This window comes from Stigmatopora argus, chromosome 6 (genome assembly GCF_051989625.1).
Source record: "Stigmatopora argus isolate UIUO_Sarg chromosome 6, RoL_Sarg_1.0, whole genome shotgun sequence".
In the NCBI taxonomy this organism is placed as follows: Eukaryota; Metazoa; Chordata; class Actinopteri; order Syngnathiformes; family Syngnathidae; genus Stigmatopora; species Stigmatopora argus.
The window spans coordinates 13602467-13630455 of record NC_135392.1 but is presented as its reverse complement, the minus strand read 5'-3'; the positions used below and the strand labels follow the sequence as shown (position 1 = coordinate 13630455).

The 27989-nt window shown below is 37.7% G+C and overlaps 2 protein-coding genes and 1 long non-coding RNA gene across 7 annotated transcripts in view; 2 read left to right on the top strand and 1 right to left on the bottom strand.

Moving 5' to 3' along the window:
• Positions 1–23230, bottom strand: part of fhit (fragile histidine triad diadenosine triphosphatase) — a 50727-nt gene extending 27497 nt beyond the window's left edge. Inside the window, exons 1-4 of one of the 5 annotated variants that reach the window (XM_077602550.1) lie at positions 23014–23230; positions 21160–21206; positions 20996–21060; positions 12974–13117 (exon numbers count right to left, since the gene is read on the bottom strand). In XM_077602550.1, coding sequence (XP_077458676.1) covers positions 12974–13098 — 125 coding nt within the window. In that variant the 5' untranslated portion in view covers positions 13099–13117; positions 20996–21060; positions 21160–21206; positions 23014–23230. The other 4 variants (XM_077602548.1, XM_077602552.1, XM_077602549.1 and 1 more) reach the window with 4 other exon arrangements.
• On the top strand, positions 128–20788 carry LOC144075497 (uncharacterized). The gene is made up of 3 exons (XR_013300564.1): positions 128–336; positions 5175–5409; positions 20211–20788. It is a non-coding gene; the product is annotated as an uncharacterized LOC144075497 (long non-coding RNA).
• A 1578-nt stretch (positions 23231–24808) lies between the features above and the next one.
• LOC144075471 (receptor-type tyrosine-protein phosphatase gamma-like) overlaps positions 24809–27989 on the top strand; it is a 134280-nt gene continuing 131099 nt past the window's right edge. Inside the window, exon 1 of the mRNA XM_077602506.1 lies at positions 24809–25631. Within this exon, the coding sequence (XP_077458632.1) occupies positions 25553–25631 (79 nt within the window). The 5' untranslated portion in view covers positions 24809–25552. The remainder of the gene's footprint in view (positions 25632–27989) is intronic.

Here is a 27989-nt window from a genome sequence, read left to right as displayed (position 1 = left end):
TCGGCTGTCTTTTCCACCTGCCAAGTGGATGACAGCTCTCAGCGGACCTATTTTAACAAGAAGGGCCTTAGGGCTCCAAGGGAAATATGAGGCACTCCAGCAGATTGCAAACAGGTCTCGTGGGAGACAGCAGCCGTTGGCGTTGTTATCCCAACAGTAGCCACCACCAGTGGGCAACTTCATCTAGATCATGACATTCCGAGAAAGTTACAAGTAAGCTCAAATCAAGAGTCCGTTGGGGAAATATGATTGGGAGTTCTATTATAAAGTGAGCGCTTCATTATCATCTTGGGAAAATCTGAGTTCAAGAAAACAACATGGCATCTACAAAGTGAGGTAAGAGAAGCCTGTTCTCTCAAGAGTAATCAATTAATTGTGGGAACTTTCCAGCAATTACTGATCAAAGGAGGAGCTGAATTGCAATCCTTAAGCTTTGAAGAACTTTAATAAGTCACCTTCATCCCTGACAGTCTACCCTGACAGTCTATTTTTTGAATTTTAAATTTAATTAGACACTTGGATCACTACTTTGAATTCAATTCCCATGTGATGATTTCATGTTTTCTATGACATAGTTACATGATCATGCCAAAGAGGCCATGTCAAAAGGGAGAATGGAGTAGTCCATTCAGTCACCTATCCAAATGACACTGCAATATGGAAGAAAGAAGAAATGATCATTTAAGCCAAAGTGAAGCCTCATTTTCTCAACACGTACATTAGTCAAACCCCAGCTAGTTACAAATCATGTGAAAATTAGAAAATGTTTGCATACTGGGTCAGTCATGTTGGAGATCAAAATACCGATGTTGCTTCAAGACATGGAAATGTCTAATTCAGTGTTAAAATTGGTGTTAATATGTTATATATGCACATATATTTATTGTTACTTTGTGTCAAATGAGTTGTCAATATGACACGATATGATGTGCTTTACACTGGTGACTTGAAGTGGATATTCTTAATCGATGCCAACCGTGGACATAAAGTATCAAATAGCTATACAAATACATTGGAGTTAAAACATTTTTCCACCCAATACCACTATCAATCTTGCAGTGTTGCACTATTAGAGAAAACATTTTAATAGTTCTGGGTGGCAATAACAGTTCTATTTTTTTTAAATAATTTACTGTTAAATTTTCTCTTGCAAGGAAAAAAAACACAATCCAAAGAAAACTTTAGCCCAGCTTGAGTAAACTAACTGAGAAATGTGCCTATCTCAGTAGGGCACACTCTAATAGTGTTGAGAAATAGTTACTCGTGTGAATCTTTTTCTAGCGATGCAGGTCTGTGCGCATGTGTGTCTGAAACCTCATTAAGCATCCACTGTCATCCTCCATCTGTTCGACACTCAGCCAGAAGAAGCAAGGAGGGAGGGGAAGCAAGCTGTCTATTAACTTCCTATCTTCCACTCTTTATTTTTCATTTAATCGCTCTTGAACTAACTTCAATCTGTTATGTTTCCTGTTATTTACTGTTATTCCACCACTCGCAGGGTTTAATCGCTTTCATAAGCGAGGTTTTTAAACAATACAATTAAAATAATTCCACAACTGCGTGCCTGCTAATATTGTTATTTGCTCAAACATAGACTTTTCTCTTCTCATCTGACCATGTGTCATCGTTTCATGCATATGGAAATGACGGAACAGCTCGTTTGAGTGTTGGTGTGTAAAATAAACTAATATAGAAGCACACAACCTCTTATTTGGAGATGCAGAATTACAGTAGATACATTGGAGGGAGGCATCTGCCAGCCAACAACAGTCATGGGTAGAATCATTCTTAGCAACATTCCATTCAATTTTAACAAAGGCTGTGCTGTTACCTGAAATGCAGAAGTGTGTGCACTGAGTGTTTGTTATTTGACAGGAACTAAATATTTCACTCCTTGGAAAATGGTGAAAAATTGAATTTTATGTAGGAGAAGATGGTGCCATGAGCTTCCCTCCCCTGTTTCAAGATGGATCTAGAGTTGATAGCCTCTCTAACATCACTTAAATTCCATTTTTCTTGTCTTATCTGTCTATAATGTGTACTTTTTAGTGCTAATTTAAGTGTTGACCTGAAAATGGGTGAGTCCGTGTTGTGACCTGTACCTGCTCAACTGTTGCTTGGCTTCACTTAACATCAGTCTATGCTGATTCCACTTGACAGATGAATGGCAATTGTTAGTAGGTAGGCTAAAGTGAAAATGTGTAATTTCCTTTGTGATTCATATTTCAGTTAAATTCATCTTAGCAGTCAACACAATGTTGGAAGCAAGTACATTACACAATCTTTTAAACACCACATCACCACAGACTAGCCTTCAGGCTACTCTTACTTCAATACTATTGTTTCAATTTTGTTCACCCTATGTAGTAAAAGTGTGAAAAGATGTTGTGCCAAAAGATTAAATAAGATTAAGTAAAATGAAATTGAGGCAATGTGCTAAATTGTATTGGTTTTCACTGTTCAATAATAATAATAATAATAATAATAAAACAAAAATGACCAGCACGTTTGTATATTCTTAGTAATAGTCACTATAATTATTGGATTTCAAATTTCATCTCTACTAGTGTCACACATCACAAGAGAGACGATACAGAAAAAGACAGCGATATAGAGGCAAAGGAGAGAGATAGAATGGTATCCCCACATGTCCCTTTCTTGTCATCGTGTAAATATACAGGGTTAGTGACTGAGTTCAAAGTTTCCAAAGTGAGTTGTTCTCCTGAGGCTCCTACCATAGGGATCCCCCACACTGTCAACTGCAGACCCTTTCAGGGCTCAATTGGCTGCCCCAATACCCATCCAAACTTTTTAATGAGGCAGTTAGCTGAGAAGCAGTAACCTTTTAGTGACGTTATCTGCCCGAGCGTTTTGATGAGAGAGAATATTGATAAAGCTGTCAGGAGGAAAAGCTCTGCTACTAGTGTGTGTGCCCACACTATTAACAAGTCAATCCCTGAAAGTATTTAATTGAATTATTTTCTATTGTCAGTTGTCAGCTTAAGCAGTGCTTAGTGTCATTTGAAATGGGCATTCAAATTTAGGAACATAGAAAATAGCAGGGTAAATTATCAACTGCATCATAAAGTTAGTAATGAGTTATTTTTGGTAAAGTGACAGCATTACTACTATAACTCAGGCTTTATCGGGGTTATATATGTCATTATGAGTAACTACAGTCTTAAATAATACATATATTTAAGTAGATAGTTATTGCCACAAACTTTTTTAAATGTGTATAGTTTTTGAAAAATTACAATAGAGTTAATGAAAAATAAAGTTTACACGATACGTGTATACAAACGATATAGGATTTAAAAAAATATGATCACCAACAAAAATGGAACGAAAGAATAATAACGAAAAATCTACAGCTTTTTTTAACCTCCCAAGGCCAGTCTCTATGCTATTTCACCATTATAAGCTGCCATGTTTGAGTGAAGTCACTCAAGGGACAAATATGATGACATTTATGTGACCAATAAAGACAACCAAAGGCTCCTCTGTGGATTAGAACATTAAACAGCTTTGAATGAATTACAAGGAGAAGACAAGAATCAATACATTCATGTAGGTTTTGATGAATTGTGTATTTTGGAGCTAAGCTTTCCCTTTAATAACATCCAAATTAGTTCTAAATATACATTTTTCTTCACAATTCACATCTGACACCAATAAAATTAATACGAGAAAAGAAAAGGAGGCATTCCAGTTCAAATTAGTACACTCTGAATGTATTTAAAGGTGATCTTGAAAGAGTCGTAACAACTTAATTCTCTTAATAGTATTCAACAATCATCCATAAAACCTTAAAATTAATAGCTTTATACGATAGGCCAAACAATATTCTATTTGGATAGCGTAACTATTTGTCAGTAAATATGGAAGGATAAATGCTGTAAACTAAATCACTGGTCGTACTGTCAGATCAATGCACACAAACCTTTAACAAAGGAGAAGGTAGTAAATTATATGTATAATTAAAGCTATAAACAAAAATTTAAAAAAGTCAGTATGTACCTTAAATGAGCTGGTTTTCTCACAAATGTAGCCTATTGAGATGTCACAAGTTAAGGGTGCATCTGAAGAATAAAATACACACCGAGAATGTGCGAATACCCTTGGGAACTTGAGTTTGGTCATTATGGAACACTTGCCCTCGTCATTAAGAGACTTTTTGAATGACCTCTTAGTGGCAACATCATTATGATGCGCTGGCCCGCGAAGCGAAACAAAATGGAAAATTAATGAGAAAAAAAAATCCACAAGCCGCTTCATTATAAAAGCCAAAAGGTAAAAATGGGGAGGAAAAAAAAGTAGTAGCTCGTGGTCCAAAAAGGGCAGAAGTTATATGAACTGTATTACAATTAATACATTAAAAAGTAATGTGCTGAAACTAATGCTCCGATAGACAGAGATGAGGCATGTTGTCATTAAATTCTGAAGTCCTCAGAGACTTGACAGTGTTGAGAAAGAGAAGAGTCTGATAAAGGATCACACCAACTGTTAGCACTAAGTTAATGCGACATCTCACTCTTGTGGGCTGTCATATGTTATTTCCAGAAGCATGCTTAGTGTATATAAGGAGCTGTGATTTGCACTTCATTATTGTTGAATAACGAGCCATTGATATTCAAAGCCAGAATGGAAAATTCAGATGATGATGCCTTGTAGCTGTTAAAAATGAGTGTGCAGGCTGATTTTTAGTACTGTTTAAAACTTTTGTTCTTTTTTCAACTGCAAGTCCACATACACAAAGAAATTTACATTCCAATCAGGAAAGGCGATTAAGGAGTAGAAAAGATCACAGACGTGGTGGATTTATCAAATGTATTAAGAACACAGATAGGGGATGAGGAGGCTTTTGTGCTTGGGAGAGAGGACCAGGTTTGACGCAATCTCAACTGAACTTAACCAACAATAGCATTTTCACAATAGCTGCTGCTGAACAGAAAACAAGTAATAATATCGATAAGCAGATGAAGTTGCCAAGATATTAAATGCCCCAAACCCCCCCATCAGTCTTGTGTTCGGGTTTTATGTAAACAAGCTACTGTATCATCCTTTAGAGACTAACACCTGCACACACACACACACAGTCACACAGAAAGAATGTTTCAATGTTCCAGTCCAAAATTTACCAGTTATTTCACTCAGTCAATTTTACTTTTCAGGCACTCCCATTCGTCTCTATACGGCTTGGAAGCTGCAGTTTATGACACTCCTCATGTCACAGTTCCTCCAGCTTTACCACTGCAGACAGTTCAACAATAGCGACATTTTATGCTCAACAAAATGAGGCAGTTGCAAAAATGCTGCCTGTTAAGGAGAAAAATCAGCAAGCACCCAGCAGTCAAGTGACAGCCTCCTCAACAAAAATGGTGCCACTGCAAGCATGCTGCCAAAAAGGTGCAACCTTCATGTGCCAAAATTCATTCATCTTCCTTACCACTTGTTCTCACGAGGCTCACAGAGGGTCTGGAGCCAATCACCGCTGAGTATGGGCAGAATATATGATACACCCTGAACTGATTACCGGCCAATTGACAATTTTTTCACACCTATGGACAATTTGATGTGTTCAATAAACCATAGTCTGTGATTGAACCCATTATCTCAGAAATGTGAGGCATTATGCAAAATTATCATCCAATATGTCAACAATCATTCCAAATTCACATAAGACATGAATAAAATAAAAAGGAATTGTGATGTTACTCACAAAGGACCCAATTCATAAGAGCACCCGTGTATTTATACCTGCCTACACACCTGCACACACACCCTCATTAGAAAATGTCAATATGAATGATAGAGCGCGACTCCATCATTTTACACATAAGCCTATTTCAAAAGTCATTTCAGAGCCAGAGCAGGATCCATAATATATAATGGGAGTAATACACAAGACAGTGAGAGAAAATAGGAGTTCAGTTAGAGCTGCATGCCCTCTATAGGACAACTGCCTCCTCTCATCTTAGCTCTCCTCTCATTGTTGCACACACACTGTACTCTTCTTCCTCATTTGACCCTTTAAATCATTGTTTCTCAAACTGCTCTCACCTCTGAAAACTTCAAGCTACTGCACTAGGGAACCCCAGTAGCATCAATCATGATGTTCTTCTACAGCCACAAATTATTTGTAATGTCTCAGTCAATTACTCTCCCATTTATCTTCCCTCAAAGCTGTGGCATTTTATATTGTTGTGTGTGAGTAAGTTGTAGTGTGTGTGTGTGTGTGTGTGTGGGGGGGGGGCATACAACAATAGGTCGCCTGTGCCTAAGAGGTGTATAATAACATATTATCTTACTATGTTGTTTATTTTATTCTATTTTATTTTTACCAAACAAGACATCTTAAACTACACGCGTCCCCTTTGGAATAATTACTCAGAAGTCAAACAAATACCCCCAGTGTCTTGGCCCTTCGGCACTTCTGGTTGGATTCTTCCTGGACTGTCTGCTGGACTATCTGCTGTTTTTGTTGTCATGGCCATCTTGATTTTCCTCATATCATTAAAACATATGGCAGGTCATTGTTTTTATAGTAAAGCAACCACTGTCCTGTTACAACTCTGAGGTATTCTCTAATGCTGAACAAAACACACCACTCAGCCAACTTGCTGTGGAAGACAACTCACAAATAGAAAAATATAGTCATCATGAATTTGGAATGAATTTCCATTTTCATGGTTTGTTCTTCTTTTGCATGTAAGGATCAGGCATTTTCATTATGGCTCATACTATAAGATCCATGATTATCATCTGTTTACTTTTCCTGAAAGTCTAGTCTCAACACTCCATTCATAGCATGAAAAATAGTCACAGAGGATAGGCATATACAAATGTGGAAAAAGGTTCAAGAGTGTTGAGGGTTGCTTGATTACAAGGGTGATTAATTGTATTAGATTGAGGGCAAAACTCAGTTGGTCATTTGAAATCTTGTGTTTGTACGTATGTATATATACATATATTATGGTCATTCAACAGTCTGCAAATCATCAATTGCAATTGCACACTTACAGGCACAGCTTGTAAGAAGAAAACGGAGAGAGAAAAAAAGAACTATTCAAACTTGGCACTAAAAATTATCTATTGTGGCTCCCGAAGGCCAAGTTACGACACAGTTTACGGTGGTTAATGGAGTTTACAAGGAAAATGGATGGGGAGTTCAATTCTGCGAAAGCAGCCCAATCATTCTTCTTGAGGAATTTGGTACTATTGTACCTACCTACAATATTATAAAATAAAGTTGTTTTACTTTAGAGCAGACAGCCAATATTCATCAGCCAGAGGAACATAAATTGCTAGTTGAAATTGATAGATATACATGTTTTGCATTCCATTTTATCCCCAATGCCAACCCTATGCGAGCACAAGAGAAAATTAACAGCTGGAAAGCTTGCCGGGAGATAATAAAGTTTCCTTTCCATTTCTTCTTGAAATGCCGCATCAGAACATACATTTTGTTTTGACCTCATATGGATTTACAGAAGACAAGTTTGTCACTGTAGTCTCTTGAGAAACAAGTTATGAATCATGAGAATACTAATACCACTGAGTTTTAGAATGGTTTCACTTCGAGTGGCTCTGTATAGAGCACCTTTAGTTAACGTGCTCTTGGTAAATTCGAGTGTAATTAGAATGGATATGAGGAAGTGACCTCTGATACCAGACCTCCATGCAATGCTCAAGCCAGATATATTGTCTGGCCAGAGAACTGCTAGTCCCATGATGATGATAATGATATATCTGATGACCTACGGAACTCCTAAGAGGAAGCAAGGTTTTATCATGGAACTCATTAAAGTCTGACCTCCTTTCGAATGATCGTGACACTGTCACCTTACAGTACTGCATCACTGGCTCATCTAAATGGATCAAGACAGAGTGGATGACACCAAGTCAGCCTATACACAAAGACCCCTCTGCATGCCAACAACTTACGAATTGCTGGCAAATGGCTATATCACATGAACTGGCAGAACAAAATGGAATAGAAAGGTGCAGTTAACCTAGCAAACTACAGCTACAACAACAAGAACATTGAACGAGAATCCTTTGTTATGAAATTAATACTTATTATTACCCAGACGCATGCAAACAAAACACACAAACACACCCAACCTCGAATACCCATGCACACTTGATTGTGGCTTGGTTGTTGATGGTGGTCAATTTCACTGTTTAGTTTAATAGAATCCATTCCGGTCCTTATTTAATTGCTGAAATTTCTGATAACTAGTATACTTCAATAAGTCTTTAGTTTCTGTGACAAATTCGGTCATTGTCTGACATCAAAAACACGTTGGTTGCTAATGAGAAGTGAAAAATTGTGAGCCTTTTGTGATCCCCTAATTTAATCCAAGATTCACTGAGCACCCTAACATCAAGTCACAATTGCTCAATTGTGAAAAGTCATAGCAAAATGGTTGACATGTCATTGGAAAGCTGAGTGTTCTATTTGCTTATACCAAAATCAGACCAAAAATGTGTCAGTGTATCTATTTTTTCTGTGCTGGGTCACCTAAGAAAAAATATTCAAGAACTCCTTGCATTACCTTGACCAAGGCACTAACCAAAACAGTCATTTAGAACAGAGACTACAGGTTTAGGAATGTTGTGCCTCATGTTAAAGAGCTGCTCACACCGTTTTTCAATGCAAAGTTCAAACGTATTAAGAGTGAAATGACAGTGGAAATATGGTCTGCCATAACTTATAGGTGGGACACCAATTTCTACAGTTGTTGATAATTTGGCAGCACTTAAATATTATCACACATAATAGAGCAATGATTTCTGAATTTCAGCATAACCTATGTTTCAGTGGCAAATCTGCGTCTTTGTAAGTCTTTTTACATGATGCCTCCAGCCATTATGATTCTGAGTTACTGAAAGATACAAGGCAATCAAACATTTTTATGGTAAAAAAAAAAATCATACTAAATTAGAGGAGTGAAGTCATTTCATTCCAAAAGGAATATTAAGAGAAACTGCAAAGCCTTTGGGTGATTCAAATTATCCTGCCCCCTCACCCCCCAACCCCCTCAACTTCAACCATAAAACCTTTCATTACACGCTGATGTAGGTTAGGTAATTAATTGTACATGTCTAGTCTTTTGAATGAATGCAATATATGTATTCTGAAGCTAGAAGTAACAAGAAAAGGTTATAGATAGAGGCACAAGAAGACAGTCGGATAATATAAGACAGGTTCAGTGTAATGTGCGCAAGGAAGTCAATTTAATCCTTTTGCAATAGAGCCAACCATGGTAACCAGATTTCTTCATCTTTATGTCTGACATGGGCAAAATTTGTGAACTTGGTCTAAGAAGTTAACATCTCAAGTTATAAATTCTTGCAGAGGAATTCTCGAAAGCATTACTTTTTTCCCCTGAATCGAACAGCTGACGTTCAGAGTTGACTAAAAAAAACGAAAGAAAAATATTTATAAATGTATCATTGTCAATGAGTCACAAGAAAGAAGAAAGAGAGGTTTCACAAGAAGACTGGGAGCCATAGAGCAAGGACAGAGGACTCAAACTCAGAAGACAGATTACGCACCCTCTATTAACTGACACTATCAAACGGACTCAATAACCCTGGGCCTTTCTGCTCTGCCTGAATCTCCCTTTTAGTGACAGTTGACAAAGATGCTGTGCAGACTGCTCAGTCACTGTCTAGTTCACGATAGTAAGCATGGGTGTTAAACCAAAAAAATGCAGGTGTCATATTTTTAAAAATCGGAAGTTTAAAATTTCAGTGACCTTTCTGATGTTATGATTTATCATTATATATTTGTTGAATACACACAGACAGTACACACTGCATATATACAGCCAGTACATACTGTGCATATATACAGACAGTACATACTGTGCATCCATACATACTACTTAGAGTGCGTATACAGTGGTATGCAAATATAGCCAAATGAAAATCGTCAGGTGTGTCCAACCCTTTACATAAATGCAGTGAACTATTTGTATACATGACCATCTTTTTATGTGTAATTTATACATTGAGAAGATGACACTAGCAATGTTTTGGCATTTTTTGGACCAAAAATTGAATTGCTCGATAATAAACACTGACATGGAAATCATTGGGCAATAAGGAGAACTTCCAAAATAAAAGACTGCATGTCAGGATCCATGTCTGCCAGACCTTTTTGTCTAGGAGGTCTAAATTTCTTAGCATTATCTAAATATGTGAAATTTAAACACTAATAGTACAAGAACAGTTTTAGGTGTTATATATTACAGAGCATATGAAAGATATTAATGACTCAGACCAAAGGTAATGTTTCCTCAGTGGGCCACCTCAAAAGTATTAAGACCCAAAGGTAGTTCTAGCAAAAGTGCCCTGTTCTGAGATATACCATCTGCTTCCTAAAAGGGCAGAATGTAAGTTGGAAGGCAAGAGACAACAGCAGCTATTATTCTGTAGGGTGAATTGAAATAAAATGAGCTTTGTGACAGATCCTCATTCCATTTAAACTGTCTAGCTGCATGTGCTATCTCTCAAAGGCACAGAGGAAGTTGAGAAGTTCAGCAGCATAGCTGAAGCAAGCCAATGGGAGATTTTAATTATAAAACATTGACAAAAATGAGGCCACCCTTCAATAGTCGACACAAATTGTGGGTGCTTTCTGAGTCCACAATGAGTCACTGAAAAGTACTGAAAAGCAATGACACATTTCTTAGGGTACGGCACTAAACACATTTCAAAAGTACGATGTCTTCAGATATATCCTCAAACATTTTATATTTTTGTCCCGAATGGTTTCCTCAGGCAATTTTACACTTAGTGCATTTTAACTTTTTTTGTTTTTCCAAATCAACAGAACAATGACCCAAAACGTAACTTTTAGCAGTGTGGAGATGCAGGCAGTTACCAAATCCAAAACATTCTCTAACGATGTAAACCCCAACTGTTTGTTAATATTAAAGGATGACATATTATGTAACAATTAGTAATTGTGAAGGTCATATATTATTTAGCGAACTAGATAGGAAAATATATTAGGTGAAATAAGTGTCTGGGTTCTATCAGCCGAAACAAACATGTAATTGTGTATTCGATAAGACCTCCCTCCTAGTAAGTAGAAACATGCTTTATTTGGCAGATCTATTTCGTTGCTCTGCGTTACTTTTCCATTGTCCTCACTGTCACATCTAGACACTCAAAAGTCACATCGTCCTTGTTTTCAGAAATACTCTGGCTGGTCATTGCAAGACCTGCTGTCTTGATGATGAAAGCAGGCTGTGACATGTCTGCAGGGGCTTGATAAAATATCCGCCTCAATTCAGACTAGCAAACAAACAATGCCTTGAGGCAAGAAAGGGATGTAAACCCATCAGAAATGGAGACAAAAAAGGTCAGGAAACAACAAATCCTTTAGCGCAAGCGCAGACAAGCTGATGAATATTTGTTTCTATGGTTTGTAAATTGTAAGAGCCAGTGATTTATGCACAACTGTGTGCAGAAAGGATTGAGCTCTTTGGATCACACATGCATGTGGAGTGACATGGGTACTATGTTGTGGTCATAAACAAGCCTCTCTTGTGCCCTAAGCAAGAATTTGATGTGACCTCTATTTGTGCCCAATAATGGTCACAGCACACTAAGCAAGTACTTAGTGTAATCAGAATAATGTTCAGACATTACAAACATTAGAATTTTTCTAAAGGTTTAACTTGTTAACACATTCTTACATAAATTATAATTTTGACAATCAAGTTACGTTTTTTTTACAACTGTAGTCATGATCACGGATCATCACCTAGCTGTTACTTTAGTGACAGTTTAGTAGTAGATAGTTTTTAAATCATTTGATTTCAAATATCCCATGGCAAAGTTGAATTATTGTCTTTTATTACTCAAGGAATTTACGCACGTAGATTTTTTTGACACTTCCAGACACTAGAACAAGCTATTTTGAGAAAAAAAGCATCTTCATACAGCCAAGATCATATAGCATAATGAGGGTCAGAATTCTGCATGTGCTAATTGCAACCACTTACCAAGCCTCTAACAGCATAAGAATGACATAGTAATTGTACATTTAATGGGACTATGCCTGCAAACCAGTGTGAAATTTTCAATGGAACCAAATTGCCATGATGGTTTAATGTGACCTGTCATCTACTGTACTTGGTTGTATAAAACCATAGAAAGTAAGTTTCAACAGTGAAGAGCTAGGCTAGCTAGTAAAGATCTAGAATATAACTATTGTATATTCTTGATAAAACCAAATCTGATTTCAAATAATTCATTTTGAAGCTAGATTTGTAATTTTCTCAAGATAGTTAAAAAGAAATCATCTACGATGTGTCACAAGCTGCAAAATTGTTTATAAAACTCAGAAGGAATAAACAGAATATAAGTGACAAGTGAGCAGGGTGCAAGGAAGACATGGGTACAGATAATGAATGCAGAGTTTCAAGCTATCTCGATGGAACCCCCAGCTAAGCAGGATAGTTTAAAGAAGGGCACTAAAAGGAAGCCATGGGCCTTCGCACATCAAAGTCATCAACAGAGCCAAAAACACCTTCTAATAAAACACATGACACGGGTAAGAAACTGTGAAAGACTCACACAGATATGTCAAAATTTCTGACCAAGTCATCAGTAGTGTCGACAACCTAAGATCATTGAGCGTTTCGGACATTAGTGCTATTACTGCTGTGGTGCAGCAGTTTTTAACACATTTACCAGCAATACTTAAAGAAGTGGAACAAACAATACCAGTTTTAACGGATAATAGAACCATGATTTGAGTTTAGAGTTAATAAATTGTATTTTCAAAAGCTCAGTCTTCTAACAACCGGTTGCTATACTTCACATTATTATTTTCTGCGTATGAATATAAAACATTCAATAAAATGTTCTCATTTATAAACAATTTCCTTCTACAGGACATGTGGGGTTTTAGAGCATTTACTCTTTTGTAGACAGGCCTACCTCTGACCTGAAATGCACAAGGATACGTCCAGGCACCACAGGTTTCCTGTTGACGAGAGCAAAGGACAGCTCTGTCTGCAGGAACACAGCGGAGGCCTTGATGAGGTGTTGTCCAAAGCGCAGGGTCGACATGTCACACTCACTGAAAGGCCTGAACAGATGCAGAGACAGTAGGTGTTCAGTAATATAATGGCAAAACTCATAATGCTGTGCCCTAACATATCTTTCTAGTGGTCATTAGTGAGGAAACAATCCCAATTGTAATATTGGTAGTAAGTGTATGTATATATGTGTGTGTATATATATATATATATATATATATATATATATATATATATATATATATATATATATATATATATATATATATATATATATATATATATATATATATATATATATATATATATATATATATATGGATATAGATATAATTTAAAGAAAAACATTTTGGATTGAAAAGGAATATGAAATCTTAAAGATTAGGAATTACCCCCAGAAATACGCATGTACTCATAAACGACATTAAGGCCATTATTACCACAAACCCTTGCAAGCAAATCTTATCAGCAAGACTCCTACCTCCTCATGTTTGAGAGCTCCCATTTGATTGTGTATGTGAATCATTATCACAAAACATGTTGTCAGCACACCATCTCCGGGAAACAAGCATTAGCGCAATAAATTTGATTAGAGTGAACAAAAAGCACTAGAGACAAGAAAGTACACATTGATCAGCAATGAGATGGGGATCTCAGCCACACACATACACACACACACACAAACACAACCACACAAACACAATTCAAAACCCAGCAAAATGTTTTTCTTGACTAGCAAATTGGCTTTTGCAAAAAAATAGCATACAAGATATAGGGGGATTATAAATTGAGAGTTCATTCAAGGGTGGATGCACTTCACTCACTTGCTTTGAGTCACTAATGGACTATAATGAAGCAAAACATTTTTTGTTCATTCCATTGTGTCTTCATGTTACTAAATTGATGCACTGCTCCATAAGCTCCTCTAATTTAAAACTACATTGGACATAAAATGTGAAATACCATAAATAGGCTTCACTGTTATTACATATCACTACAATAGATGTACTACATCTCCGGCTGCATTTGACTAAATAAACACCCTCACTTCTATTTGCTGAAATGACAATTATAGTTAAAAAATTTAAATGGAAGCTGAGCCTGTTTTTGGTTGTCTGTGTTTTTTTTCTGGAATGCAAAATAAATTATTTGCTTATGAGTCATAGTTCATATAGTTGTAAAAGACACTTTCTCCAAATTGCCCTCTCCGGAATAAATACAATAAATAAAATAAAAATAAAAATAAATCTCTCCTGACAGCATCCCCCACAGCTCCCTCGTTGACTGCACATTGATACTCATGAGGTTGAGGGGGTTTGTGAAGTACATGTGGGAAGACTTAACAAAGAGCTGGCTTTTCTATATCGTAAAATCCATCTTCAAAGTACATCAGTCCAACCAGTAGCCATGGAAGGCCCTTGTTGAAATGCGCTAATCTCAGAACAAAAACCAAGGGAATCCACTAGAGATCAATCTCAGTAAACCCCACCATGGATGAATACCGATGATGTTCATTAAGACAGCAAATGCTCTCCAAGGTCACATGAATATCATCTAAGAAAACTATCTAAGAAACCATGAAGCCACTCCTTCAATGGTATCTGGATTAAAAAAAAAACCCAAGGCCAATATTGAACTGCCATAATGCTCCAGTGAGAGGGTGGTGAATATTCAAAGCCAGCAAAATGACCTTTGCACACTTTGGTCCTTTGTACTTTGCTTCCAGATGGCATTCAGTTTGATTCTGCTAAAGTGAACAATCCCTACAAGTAATTGGAATATTACTTTCGTGGGAGTTAATTACATTATTTTTAGGACAATAAACGAATTTAACCGAAAACACTCAGGGTCTCATATTTCTGCAGTGAACTTTTCTGTGTCTGAAATGTTACCAGAAGTGTGAATCACAAGAAACATACTGGTGTGTATTTACTGTTAAATCTGTGGCTTTTCATGAATATTTCATCACATCACTGAGGAGCTCATGTAACAGTTTGTACTGAATCAGCTGCTAGTCACATTCACTTAATTTGACCAAAACACAATTTGTACATTTTGCACAGTATTGTAATGTATAGTAGTATTGCATTGTTGTTGTATAAGTCCTAATCATACAACACTGAAAATCCATTTATGATTCTTTGTTCCCTGTTTAGGAAAGTGTGCAGTTATGCACAATATTTGCACGCATCTTGAGCATTTTATGGGGCTCAGCTCCCCGGTCCTTGATCCCTAGTGATGCCTGCCCTTGTGACCAGCTATATGGTATACAGAGATCAACCATCCCACCCCCTCCCAATTGCACATTGCCTTTTGGTACAGTTTTAACTGTCAGAGCATTCTCGTCTCCCAGCATTAAGAAAATGGGCATGCAAGCGTCCCTCTGGATATCTGCCTTGGCATGCAGAATGTCAGAAAGAAATAATCTCCTCCCAGGGATAACCTAGCAATCTCACAGCCCAGGGGAGATACAGACACAATTTGAAAAGCAATGGAACAAATACATGGCTGGCATGTAATAGGGTGATGACACTGGGACCATAATGTAAAAAGTTTCTCATAAATTTGGGTTGAATAGAATTTAATAGACACAACAGAGAAACTACTAGCTATAGAATATACTACAATGCCCTGCCCACTGTCATGCGAGGGGTCCATTGTACAACCACAAATATTATTCTTTTTTTTTTTTAACAAGTCAGTTTAGTGGGGTTTATTTACTCTTCAATAATTTCCCATTTAAGTCACTCTGGAGTATAAGTCTGGCCAAACCGAACTATGAAGAAGAAAACTGATTCATAGTCTGAAACATGTGGTCTATACTGTGTTTATATCTATATATACATCTATCCGTCCATCTATGGAATACATAAAGTTGGTCATTAGGTTTTTTCATGTAAAATCTAAGGTCTGCACTAGCCTGGCCTGTTGTGGCCCGATTATTAAGCATGTCTGCCTCCACTGCTTCAGGACAGGTATAGGGGCTGTCCACACTCTTTGTGGTCTGGCTAGACAGAACTGGCCTGCAGAGGTCTGTGTTGATACACACATTCTACCAAGGAATCACACTCTGCAGTCAGTCCATTTCCTATACCACATCCACATTTAAAGCTTTAAGATCCTCCAACCTTCTATCGTACCGCTCATGGACATAACCATGTGAAACTTCTGATAACCGATTCGCAGCCTCCTACAGCTGACATAAAGCTCTACTATTGGTAAATGAATGGATTACTGGCGGATTTGTATCAATTGATAAGCTTGTTATCAATAGAGTTGTATTTCTTGTCCCAATTAACAGATATTTAATATTTTATTATTTTTACAACTCTCATAATTAGACATTCACTTAATCACATTTAATTACAGCACATCTTGGCATGTGACAGTTAATGGACCCTGTTCAGTACAACACATTAACTTCTACTTTTAACTGACATGTTGAGCACAATTTGAGTGAGGGTATAAAGCCAGGCCCAGCAGGGGAGATTCTTCCAGATATGCCTTCGCCACAAACCTAACCACCACCCAGGGTTGATAAGTAGAAAGACTTGACAGAATGTGAAAAAACACGTCAGACATCATTATGTGACAAACAAGGGGGACCTCAATAGAACGCTACGGGCCAAGAGGAATGTTATTGGCATCCGTACTAGACTGCGAGCCAAATCGGTGTTTACCTCTGAGATTTCCCGACTCGGCAGCTCGTTTTCTCTTGGCTCATCATGGATTACCAAAAATTCAAAAATATTTTAAAAAAATTAAAATGTAGTGTTTTTGGGGAAAACAAAAAATAACTAAAAAGGAGGAGTTTGAAACAAAAAACAAGATGCAACAACTCACATACAATGTGCTGCATTATCACTGCTTAGTATTTTGCTTTTTACTTGAGGGACATACCAACACGGGAAGTATATTTGTCAATTTATTTGGTGGGCCCTGCAGGAGAAGAGAGGTTATTGAGTGTTGAAGGTGATTCCATCTTATAGGGTGGCCCTTAGGAGGACCTACCCAGGCAACGACAACCACTATGTTGAATTGGGAGCATAATCAATCAGTGAGTCCAGATGATAGATGCAGTCTATCAGTAGGAGGTCAAGTTTGAGAACATTTTCTTCTGAGGAACAGAGGACCCTAATGTATAGAATGCACACTAACATTCAACTCATTCAATTCCAAATATTTTGTCATGACCAAATGACTGTTTAAAAAAAATCCTATTTTCTGATAGATGCCTATAAAAATAAGGTAAATGAGAAATCTCGAGAATTTCTCTCTTAGTTTCCAAACTTTTTTCATCACTTTATAATAAACTTTCTTGTTTTGCATCCTTCTTCCGTTACCAAGATTGAATCAGTGGATTATTGTACTTTTAATGAGGATAAAACAAGGAGGTTGCCAATGTTATCAACATATAAATAAAAAAACAAGCATCATACAAAAAAAGTATCCAAAGTACATACAATTATGTTTGGGTATTGTTGACAAGTGTTTTGTTTTTAGTTTTTTGTAGCTCTAAATTTTAATTGGTTTCACATCCTAACACTCATTTTATTTTGGGAATATTGATAATATTTCATGCTGTCTCAAGTGAGAAAGGTTAATCACAACTAGCCAGGCATCCACAGTTTCATTTCTACCATTGCAAAGTTTGTTTTTCTGTTTTTTTCTCTTTGGGCCTAATGACACATTTGGAAGGGACTGGAAAATGTACATTAGGATTAAGAGAGGCAGAAAATTACCCAGGGGTGAGTTTTTATGCATTACAGGTCATTATATGAGAGGCCTGAGAGCCACTCAGCCACCATTAACAAAGATGGGGGACCAACAGGGCCACTTCCTGCAAGGGAGTAATGGGAGAAATATGGAGAACATGTTCAGAGATGATGGTTTCAGATGTCCCATGTTCGGAAATCATTTCAACAGTGAATCAATGTATAATGCCCTGTATCTAAGTAATTTACAGCAACAAATACATATATAAATGCCTTCTGGCTAGTAAAGTTGAAATGTAAATGGTTTGTGCTACAATGTAGAATGTGGTATTAATAAAGGTGTGTAAAATCCATTTTTTTGGGCAGATGGAGTTAAATGCTTTAAGATTGAGCATCCATTTTAAATATAATACATTTGAGGCAAATGTATGAGTGAGGCTTGAGGAAAGGAATGAAACATTTTTGTAATATATATATATATATATATATATATATATATATATATATATATATATATATATATATATATACATATACATATATACCGTATTTTCACGACTATAAGGCGCGCATAAAAGTCAAAATGTTTCTCCAAAATAGACAGGGCGCCGTATAATCCAGTGCGCTTTATACATGGACCAATACTAAAATTGTTATCACGATAAAATAAAATAAATCAGTCGATAGGACAACTACGGAAACCAGCCCCCGACTCTACTATTTTCCCGTAGATAAAGTACTGCGCAGTGACTGCTGGGATATAGAGTTCTTAATACACCCAGTTCTTCAATACAGTTAGTATGACGGCGACCACACTAATTTGGTGCTGGCCGTCATTTCGGCTGTATTTACAAAAGAAATCCTGCCGCTAAATGTTGGCGTCAACAGAGCATTCAAAGCTAGACTGTGAACTATATAACTATAACTATAACTATAACTATAACTATATATATATATATATATATATATATATATATATATATATATATATATATATATATATATATATATATATATATAATAACTCGGAGCTTGCCGTCATTCCCGAAGGCTTAAGAACTACAACCACGGGACCCGGCGTTTTGGAAGACTCATTTGGGCAATTGTTTAATTCGGACACAGAAAATGAGGACTTTGATGGATTTGTGGGTGATGATGACGTGAGTAAGTTGTAAAATGTCTAAATAAAGTACAACCAAACTCAGTTTTGCTTCCGTTGCCTTTTTAAAAACGTGTTTTTAGCGTGTGGGTGTAGCGTGCAAGAACTATATTTCCCAGCAGTCACTGCGCACCGGAACCCGGAAATAGGCTACTTCCGGTAGCCAGCGCTATTGCGTTTTGATGTTCATCCATATATAATATATAATATATATGCATCTAAAAAAACGGTGCATGCTTTGTGTGTCTAAAATACAGAAATAGCACTTGTTACTGACACTGCGCCGTAAAATACGATGCGCCGAATAGTCGTGAAAATACGGTGTGTATATATATATATATACATACATACATACCGGGAGCAAAAAATGAACACTTGAAGCAAAATTGTTCTGCCTCTTCTTTGGAAAATTGTTTGCCAACTGTCAAGCTGAGCACATACTCGCATCAGAGACCTAGCCCACTGTTGAGTTTGCTTCCTTCTCATCAAAGATTCCAACATTTATTTAACTATTTATACAGGTAAGGCACTTGAGAACATATTCTCATTTTCAATGCCGACCTGGCAGTAGACAGCTAATAAAAAGTTTGCCTTTCAAGTGCTGTTTCATCCCTGTGGTGCTCCTGTGCCAGGCAGTCTCGCGTTAAAAAAAAAAAAACTCCTTATACATTATTAGTCATTGATTGTTAAACCATTATTGCCTGTGAGTGTGTCTGTGTGTCCATTTGTATGAGGATGCACACGTGTTTGTGTACTGCAGTAAAGGCAAATTGAAAATTCCAATACCTGTGCTGACACTTATTCTGTATAAAAACATAAAAATAGACTTCAGACAAGTCACACAAACACAGAAAATCAAAATTCATGTTCTTAAATGATGTAATTTTAAAGACAACTAAAATAGGGTCAATTATTTCTCAAAATATTATTTCTAAAATGCCTTTCCTATTTCTGCATCCTCACCCCCTTGCTACTGTGACAACGAAATTTCCCGAATACGGGATGAATAAAGTTATCCAATCCAATCCAAACTCAATAGATAGATAGATATAGATATAGACATATCAAGAATAGGACTGGAATAAAGGAAAACTTTTTATCATGACACTAGCAATGTAGCCAGCAGAAAAACAAGGATATGGGCTGGCAGCTGTGAGTTCTGAAGGCCTTGTATAACCACAGCCCCCAGTCTCACCATATCCTCCCTGATGAGCCTCTTAACTGCCATCAAGCCTAGCATTCCTTTTATATTCTGTTCTCCTTTCACAGACTCCCAGAGGTGACATGAAGGCATTGGGTGGCGCATTGCAAGAGTAATTAAAAAAAAAGGTTGATTGGAACGACAGAAAGAGGACACACTCACAGGAATAAAGAATGAGGAAGAATCAACAACAAGGGAGCATAGGATTGTGAAGATGTTTTTTTTAACTTTTTGTATAGTATTTTCTTTTTATAAAAAAACTTTAAATTGTACAGATTATAGGTCAGATTAATATAGTGTAAAATGTTTTTGAACGAATAATGTCTGTCTTATGTTATATTTCTGAACCCCACCTTGCTTCTGATGTGTCATTCATAGGTAGTGAGGACATATTACAGTATTATTGATTATATGAGGATATATTCTCAAATCGCTTTGAGTGCCTTGATAGTGGAAAAGTGCCATAAAAGCGTAAATGCATGTACCAGTTAAACAAAATCTTGGGTTCAAACTAGTGTTTGTAGACATTCCATTTCCACTGGATATCAAAATGTTTAGTGGAACCTTGTCACGACCGTGTAAGTATATTGTTTTCGTTTCTCACTTTTATCTCCGGCTTTCAGGTTGCACACTGTTTTCATGCAGACAGGGCATGTCTCCTTCCAATCTGGGTGAAAACTTAAAATCCTGATTTTAAAAGTGATTTTGACTTTAACCAACCAACAAAATATGGGAAAGCTATCTAAAATGTATGTAAATTAGTTTTGTTAAAACTAATAAATAAATATTTTTAATAAATATTTAGTACAACAATGACTTCTGTTGCAGTTCCACTTTATATTGTGCTGAATACCTGAGAGGATGAATTTCAAGTGGTGCAGTCAGTTGCAGGACAAAGTCAGAAAGTCATACGCTTGCCTGTGGGTGGAGAAAGCGATACGGATGTGATTTGTAATGTGAAATTCAGCAAAGGGGAGACACAGAGCATTAATATGCAGCTTGTGGTCAGGCCCTTACCATCATCTCCATGGCTTGACTTTGACCTCCACTACCTGGGACAGCTTCTGTGATGACACAGTCACAAATTAGATAATTAAAATTGTATCATTTTCCTTTAGAACTACTGCAACACGATATATATCTATTTCAATTATATTTATGTTGGAGTTTCCTGTACAATTGGCCGTGACGAAAAGTGTATCTAAAACTGAAGTGATTTTCATTTCAAGTCCACATGGTCTTGTTGAGTTTTACATTTACATTTTAAAATGATTCAACCTACTGAAATCTTTCCCAAGGACACAAATCTACCTATATAGACCGTCCATGTCATGCAATATTCATTTTTATGAATGTATAAAACTCCTAACACACCTAATCTCATCTCATTTTCTGAACCGCTTTATCCTCATTAGGGTCACGGGGGGTGCTGGAGACAATCCCAACTGTCTCCAGGCCAGAGGCGGGGGACACCCTGAATCGATGGCCAGCCGATCACAGGGCACAAGGAGACGGACAACCATGCACACTCGCACCCATACCTAGGGGCAATTTACTGTGTCCAATCAGCCTACCATGTCTTTGGAAAGTGGGAGGAAACCGGAGTACCCAGAGGAAACACACGCAGGCCCGGGGAGAACATGCAAACTCCACACAGGTGGACATGACCTGGATTTGAACCCAGGACCCGAGAGCTGTGGGCTAACCACTCGCACCACCGGGCCACCAACTAAGACACTTATATAGGAAATATATTAACATTTTGAGATGGGCTTTTAATTGTTTATTCAGATTATTCAGATTAATGTTTATTGTATATACATTAGTTTTTTAGCCATGCATTATTTAGCCATATTTATAGACACCACAAAGTTAATACTAATATGAGGAACTGTTCATAGTTCATTCAGAGTTTAGCTGAATAATTTGAAATAGGGTGGCCCGGCAGCCTGAGTGGTGAGCACGTTGGGCTAACAGCTGTGGGGTCCTGGGTTCAAATCCAGGGCGGTCCACCTGTGTGGAGTTTGCATGTTCTCCCCGGGCCTGTGTGGGTTTTCTCCCCCAAATTCCAAAGACATACATGGTAGGCTGATTGGAAACTCTAAATTGCCCCTAGGTATGGGTGTGAATGCCCTGCGATCGGCTTACCACCGAGATACAGGGTGTTGTGCCCCCGCCTCTGGCCCGAAGTTAGCTGGGATAGGCTCCAGCACCCCCTGCAACCCTAATAAGCATAAAGCGGTTCAGAAAATGAATACATGAATTTTAAATTGGGTGAAAAAGCATTGTAATTTGAGTGTTGTCATGTGTTACCAAGTTTATTCGAATACTTTTGTGAATATACAAATATTCCTTACATTATATTAAAAATCATTCATAAATACTAAAAAAGAGGGGGGAATTTTTTTATACATATATTTGACACACATTCGAATATGCAATTGTATAAGCATCGAACAGTTCAAGGAAAACGATTCACATTCAGAATGGGAGTAAGATTAGTGTGTGCAGATCAGGTATAATAGTAATAATAATAATACTGAGTACTGTGTAGAAGCAAACAAATAATAGTCGACTGACGTTAACACACATCAAGGTCAATAAACACCCAAAGACATTAGGTTTGGGGTGATATTTCCACAATACAGGACATCATAGCATAATCGAAACATGGACATATTCGAAGGAAATAAGCATTTCTGCATGCCTCGCAGCGTAATATTGTACTTCTACAGCGACCTAGCTTGAGCTTCCTTTCAGTACGATATTGTATTACAACAGAAAAAAAGGAAAACAAAAAAACTGACAGCAACATCACGATCTTATAATTGTCTTACTCCACTGTTTTACATTCATATGTTCGACACTTACCAATTCCGGAAACGATTGCGTCCCGTTGCATTGTGGGTATGGTAGTTTTGATCTCCCCTGTTCGCGGAGAGGCACAAACCATTGTATTTGAAAAACTACAAATTCATAACCTTATTTACTAAACAGCTAAGGAATATTCCTGTGAAAAACTAATTTATAGGAGATTAAACCGAGACGGCACAGGGAATTCCACCCAACACCACACTGTAATGTAAAATAAAAAAAAACAGCCAGGGCATCATCATGAAGTGCCAGCAACAATGAAAAATTAATCTCTTCAGTGTGGGCTACTTTTCATCAAAAGAAAGCATTGCTGTTTAATTCCTGAATTGGTGTGATGTCAGCACGTCCAAATTTGGTGAATCTGGCAGGAGGGGTGCCCTGTTTCTTCTGTGCTGCTGCTGGCAGACCTTTGACACTTGGCTTGCACTCGCGTGAAAAGACCTTTATGTGTTATCACACTAGAAATATTTCTCTAGGGGGCATTTTGAGGTGTCTCAAAAAGCTACTTCGAATTCTATAATTTAATTTTCAATCGAGACACATTTTATTTTGGTTTACAGTATTTCATCTAACTAACTGAGTCTTAGTTTAATATGGAGTTCAGACAGTGATGCTTATGGTCTGTTTTTCATTTGTATTTTATACTTTGAAATCAAAATTCAAATGTAATATGGTATATCTTTATTTTTTACATGCTGCTTACGACCTTCCCAGTGTTTTGGTATATACAACTTCTACAATAAAACTATATATAGTGAGTCCACCACAATTACTTGGGGGCTTTCATGGACCCATGCATGCATTTGTCCAAACAGATTCTAGGAAAAATGATGGGATGAGGCCAAACTAGAACGTGACAAAGGCTGACATGAACTAGAAAGAAGAAAAAAACTGAGGGACATATTTCGAGAAATACAAACTGAAGTCTGTCTACAGCTTTTCATCAGAGAGGATGGTAATTAGTCCCTGGTAGGTATTTAACCTTAATTTTCTGGATTGATTGTCAGGATGAAAGAACAGTCACACTAGACATAATATACACAGATATAATCAAGAGAGAATATCATGTTAAAACAAATGTCATTGATTCATTTATTCATTCATCTTCCATACCACCTATCCCAGAAAGGGTTGCAGGTTAAAACAAATGTAAATCCCCAAATGTAGTATCTTTGTTTTTAAATTAAAACACTGTTTTTTCTTATCCAGTTTGTTTTCCACATCTCCTTTCTCTAAAACACCTGAACCAAATAATCAGGATCATTATCAGACTTCTGGTGAGATTGCATCATTGCAGAGTAATTAATCATTTGATTCAGGTGTGTCTGAGAAGGAAGACATGGAATACTGGATGGGTGCTCTCCAGGACCGGAGTTGGTGACATCCCGTCTGGAGTCTCCTTGGATGTGAACAAAAGGTGGTGTAATTTTGGGTATTCAACCATCAAGATCACCATCTGCTGCAGGGTCATATTTTTTGTCTACTGTCTACAGTAGGAAATAAAAATCAGAGAATAGCATGTGGGAGGAAACCGGAGACCCCAGAGAAAACCCACCCAGGCCCAGGGAGAACATGCAAACTCCACACAGGTGGACCGATCTGGATTTGAACCCAGGTCCCCCCCACTGTGAGGTTAACGCACTAACCACTCAAGCCATTTCATGATTATTTTCCCTTGGGTCCAGGGCAGGGGTGGGTAAACTATTCCCCAAAGGACCACAGTGGGTGCAGGTTTTCATTCCAACCCATAAAGAGGCCACCCTTTCACCAATGTGATGTCCTGCAAGTGCAATCAGTGGATTGCAGTCAGGTGCTTCTTGTATTCTGCAAAAAAAATCTCATTGGTTAAAGTGCCTTTGCTGGATCGGTTGCAACAAAAACCTGCACCCACAGTGGCCCTCGAGGACCGGTTTACCCACCCCTGGTCCAGGGAGTCTAGATACCACCCTTGTGCGTGTCTGCGTGCGCGTGCGCGTGCGAGTTCTTGCTACGGCGCTAGGATCCAGCGGAATGGCCCGGCTTCATTCTCGTCTCCCCATATTTCTCTCCTCTTAAAACCCCCAAAACCCCCTCCCACCCACAAGACTGTTTTAAAGTCTCTGTCATACTTGGGCGTACATGCTCGTACTTAGTGGACTGATGGAGACACCTTGCAGCTGCTCATCCTCAAAAAAGGGAGTGCTACTTTCCTCCGTGTGACCGCGAGCTGTGAGCTCCGTGACTACCGAATCTTAGTCGCTTCCAACGGCTAAGTGGAGCGACGCTGCGGTCTCCTCAAGTGCATCAACCCAAATGCCCTAACGCTACGCTGTCTCGGAGTGGTATGCACATCTTGGAGATGCCGGGACCCCAAGACTGTCACCTGGACCTTTAGCAACCTCCATTCACCTCCCGGCGAAGACTCCTGAGCGTCCCTTCGTCTCGCTCGAGACGCTGCTTTTTACGCAGCGGTGGTGTCGCCAATCGAAGCACCCAAAGAGGACAAACTCAACACTTGTGGCTTAGTGTTTGTGCGTGGACTTGGACCATTTTTACCATGTGGAGATTACTGCCAATGTGTTTGCACTGCTGCTGGATTTTCTCGGTGGTCGTACCCTCGTCCGAGTGTCATCCCGGTAAGTTGAATCATTTCCCGGTATCGTATACAGAGGCGTTTGTTGTCCGCATTTTTTTTAGGACGTGACGCTTCGGAATAAGAACCAGATTAAAGTCCTTCAAGTGGTATGACATTAAGTGTCGATGCGGATTGGGTAATATTGCAATTTTCTTCTTCGGACTCGTGCTGGGACATTGAGATGATCCAAAGGACACCAGGGGAACCGCTTGCACACAGCTGAGCGACCTAGCTGTTTGTAAAGCCTCGATTTAATTCCGGTCACAACTCTGCCTTACACTGGTGATAAATTCACCTTCCTCTAATTTGCCGAGCATTTTTTTCCCAGCGAAAGACAAGGGAGGACATTATGCAAATCAATGGTGTTATGTTAAGAAGAGTGATTGACTCCAATCACTAAGAGTGTGTCAGTCAGGAGATGCAAAATCTTTATGCGCACTCAGACGTTCCAAACCAACAAATGCAGTTCCTGTTCATAATTGTCCGTCAAGGGAAGAAAAGTTGTTTTGTGTGATTGTTTTTTCTTCTTCTTCGTTATATGCGTAGACTACCAATAAAACTGTTGGCATCATATTTGGAATACAAAGTGATGGGGTCAGATTTATTTTCTCTTATCATAACCAATTTCTGCTCCAGTCTTATTTCTTATAAGTACGTTGATTAATTTTTAAAATATCCATGTCAAAACCCATTTGTGCCCTTTTTTGGTTTACCGTGAATCTTTGCTCCAGGTGTACGCGATTTACATTTTAATGGTTGACTTATTGTCATTTAAAAAAAAAAGTCCAATTTTATTTGTGGAAGCTCTAAAAACTTTGGTCTGGTCTTTTATGGTTGATAATTTACTGCATGAGAATGCTGTTATGTCAAATGGAATCAATTTGACATAAAAAAATACAAAAATACAATCCCAAGGAAACATACATGAAGTTTGACTGGATTGGTCCGAAGATAATAAAGAAATGTAATTGTAGAATGCTATATAAATCCTCAACTCAAATGTTTTTCAGAAATAAATAATCAAACAAGATATTAAGCATGCATATATAATGCTTCTGTGAGGGGATGGAATGAGAGCTTGAATTATTGAATGCTATTTTTACTGTTCTTAGATATGCATCAGAAATCATCTGTAGAGAAGGATACATTGAAAATGCTAATTTTCAATATGATAACCTATTTTCTGGTGGTCGTCAATTTATAAAAATATATAAATGAAAATTAAACTGCAAAATAGTATTTTTCTAGTCTCCTCTAAAATTTATTATTGACTTGTGGACCTTTTGAATACAATGCGGATCCCTAGCAGCTCTATATCCCAACCTTAAGCCGTGCTGTCATGTGAAAATTTATTGCGCCCTGTAGCAGTCTGTAGATATCACACATTATTAAAGCGCTAGTTAGACATACTGATTTATTCTATTTTTTACAGCATAACCAGATTGGCACCTATATTGCTATAGTATACACAAACACGCCCATGCACACACAGCAAATCCACAGTATTAAAGTGAGAGAAAGTGAGGCTGTGGTTGAATTAATCCATATAATTTACTCTTTGGCTGCCATTCATTGCCATAGATTTCCCATCCATTTGAACTCGGAGTGTCTGACAGTGTGTTGTTGCACAGCCCAAGTGTGGAAGTCCAAGATAATTGTATTTTAATTTAACAGTATTTATGTTTGGATGTAGTTTCATTACCAGGGGTATTAAAAGGATTCAATCAAAAAGATGAAGGTTACAAAAAAAGCTCAAACACCAGTAAATATTAGCAAGCTCATTAATATAATATATTACAACACTTAGCGGTAGTGCATAAACTTGAAACCTTTATAGAGCAATTAATGAAGCTGTGCCACCATAAACATTGAGTATACTTTAAATTAATTGTTTTGCATGCTTGAATGTGTGTATGTAATGATGAATGAATACCAATATTATAATTTAATGATGTTTATTTAAGTATCATTTTTTTATCCCACGGCTGCCTCAAATACAACATGGGTACTGAGAAATCTCTACGAAGTGTTGAGTATTTCTCTAAAGAAAATACAATTCCTGGACTGTCCTTTGAAATGTGCTGTTCAGTGAGCAATCATTCAGAAATTCAATTGGACACTGCACATTGACATTATCTTTTCCAAGCCTTCTTTTTCTCATTATATCTTTTTCTATGGGTTTACATTTCATTCCTGGCTCCTTCCTGAGCCTGACCACTTGGTGTCATGATATTTTCTGTGGCTGAACCACAGTTGCTGGTTTATGTTGAATGACTCGTACATGATGGAAACAGAGATGAGCGTGCATCTCTCCTGCTGGGCATCATCAGCCGGCTCTCGGTGTTGCTCTCCTTACCTC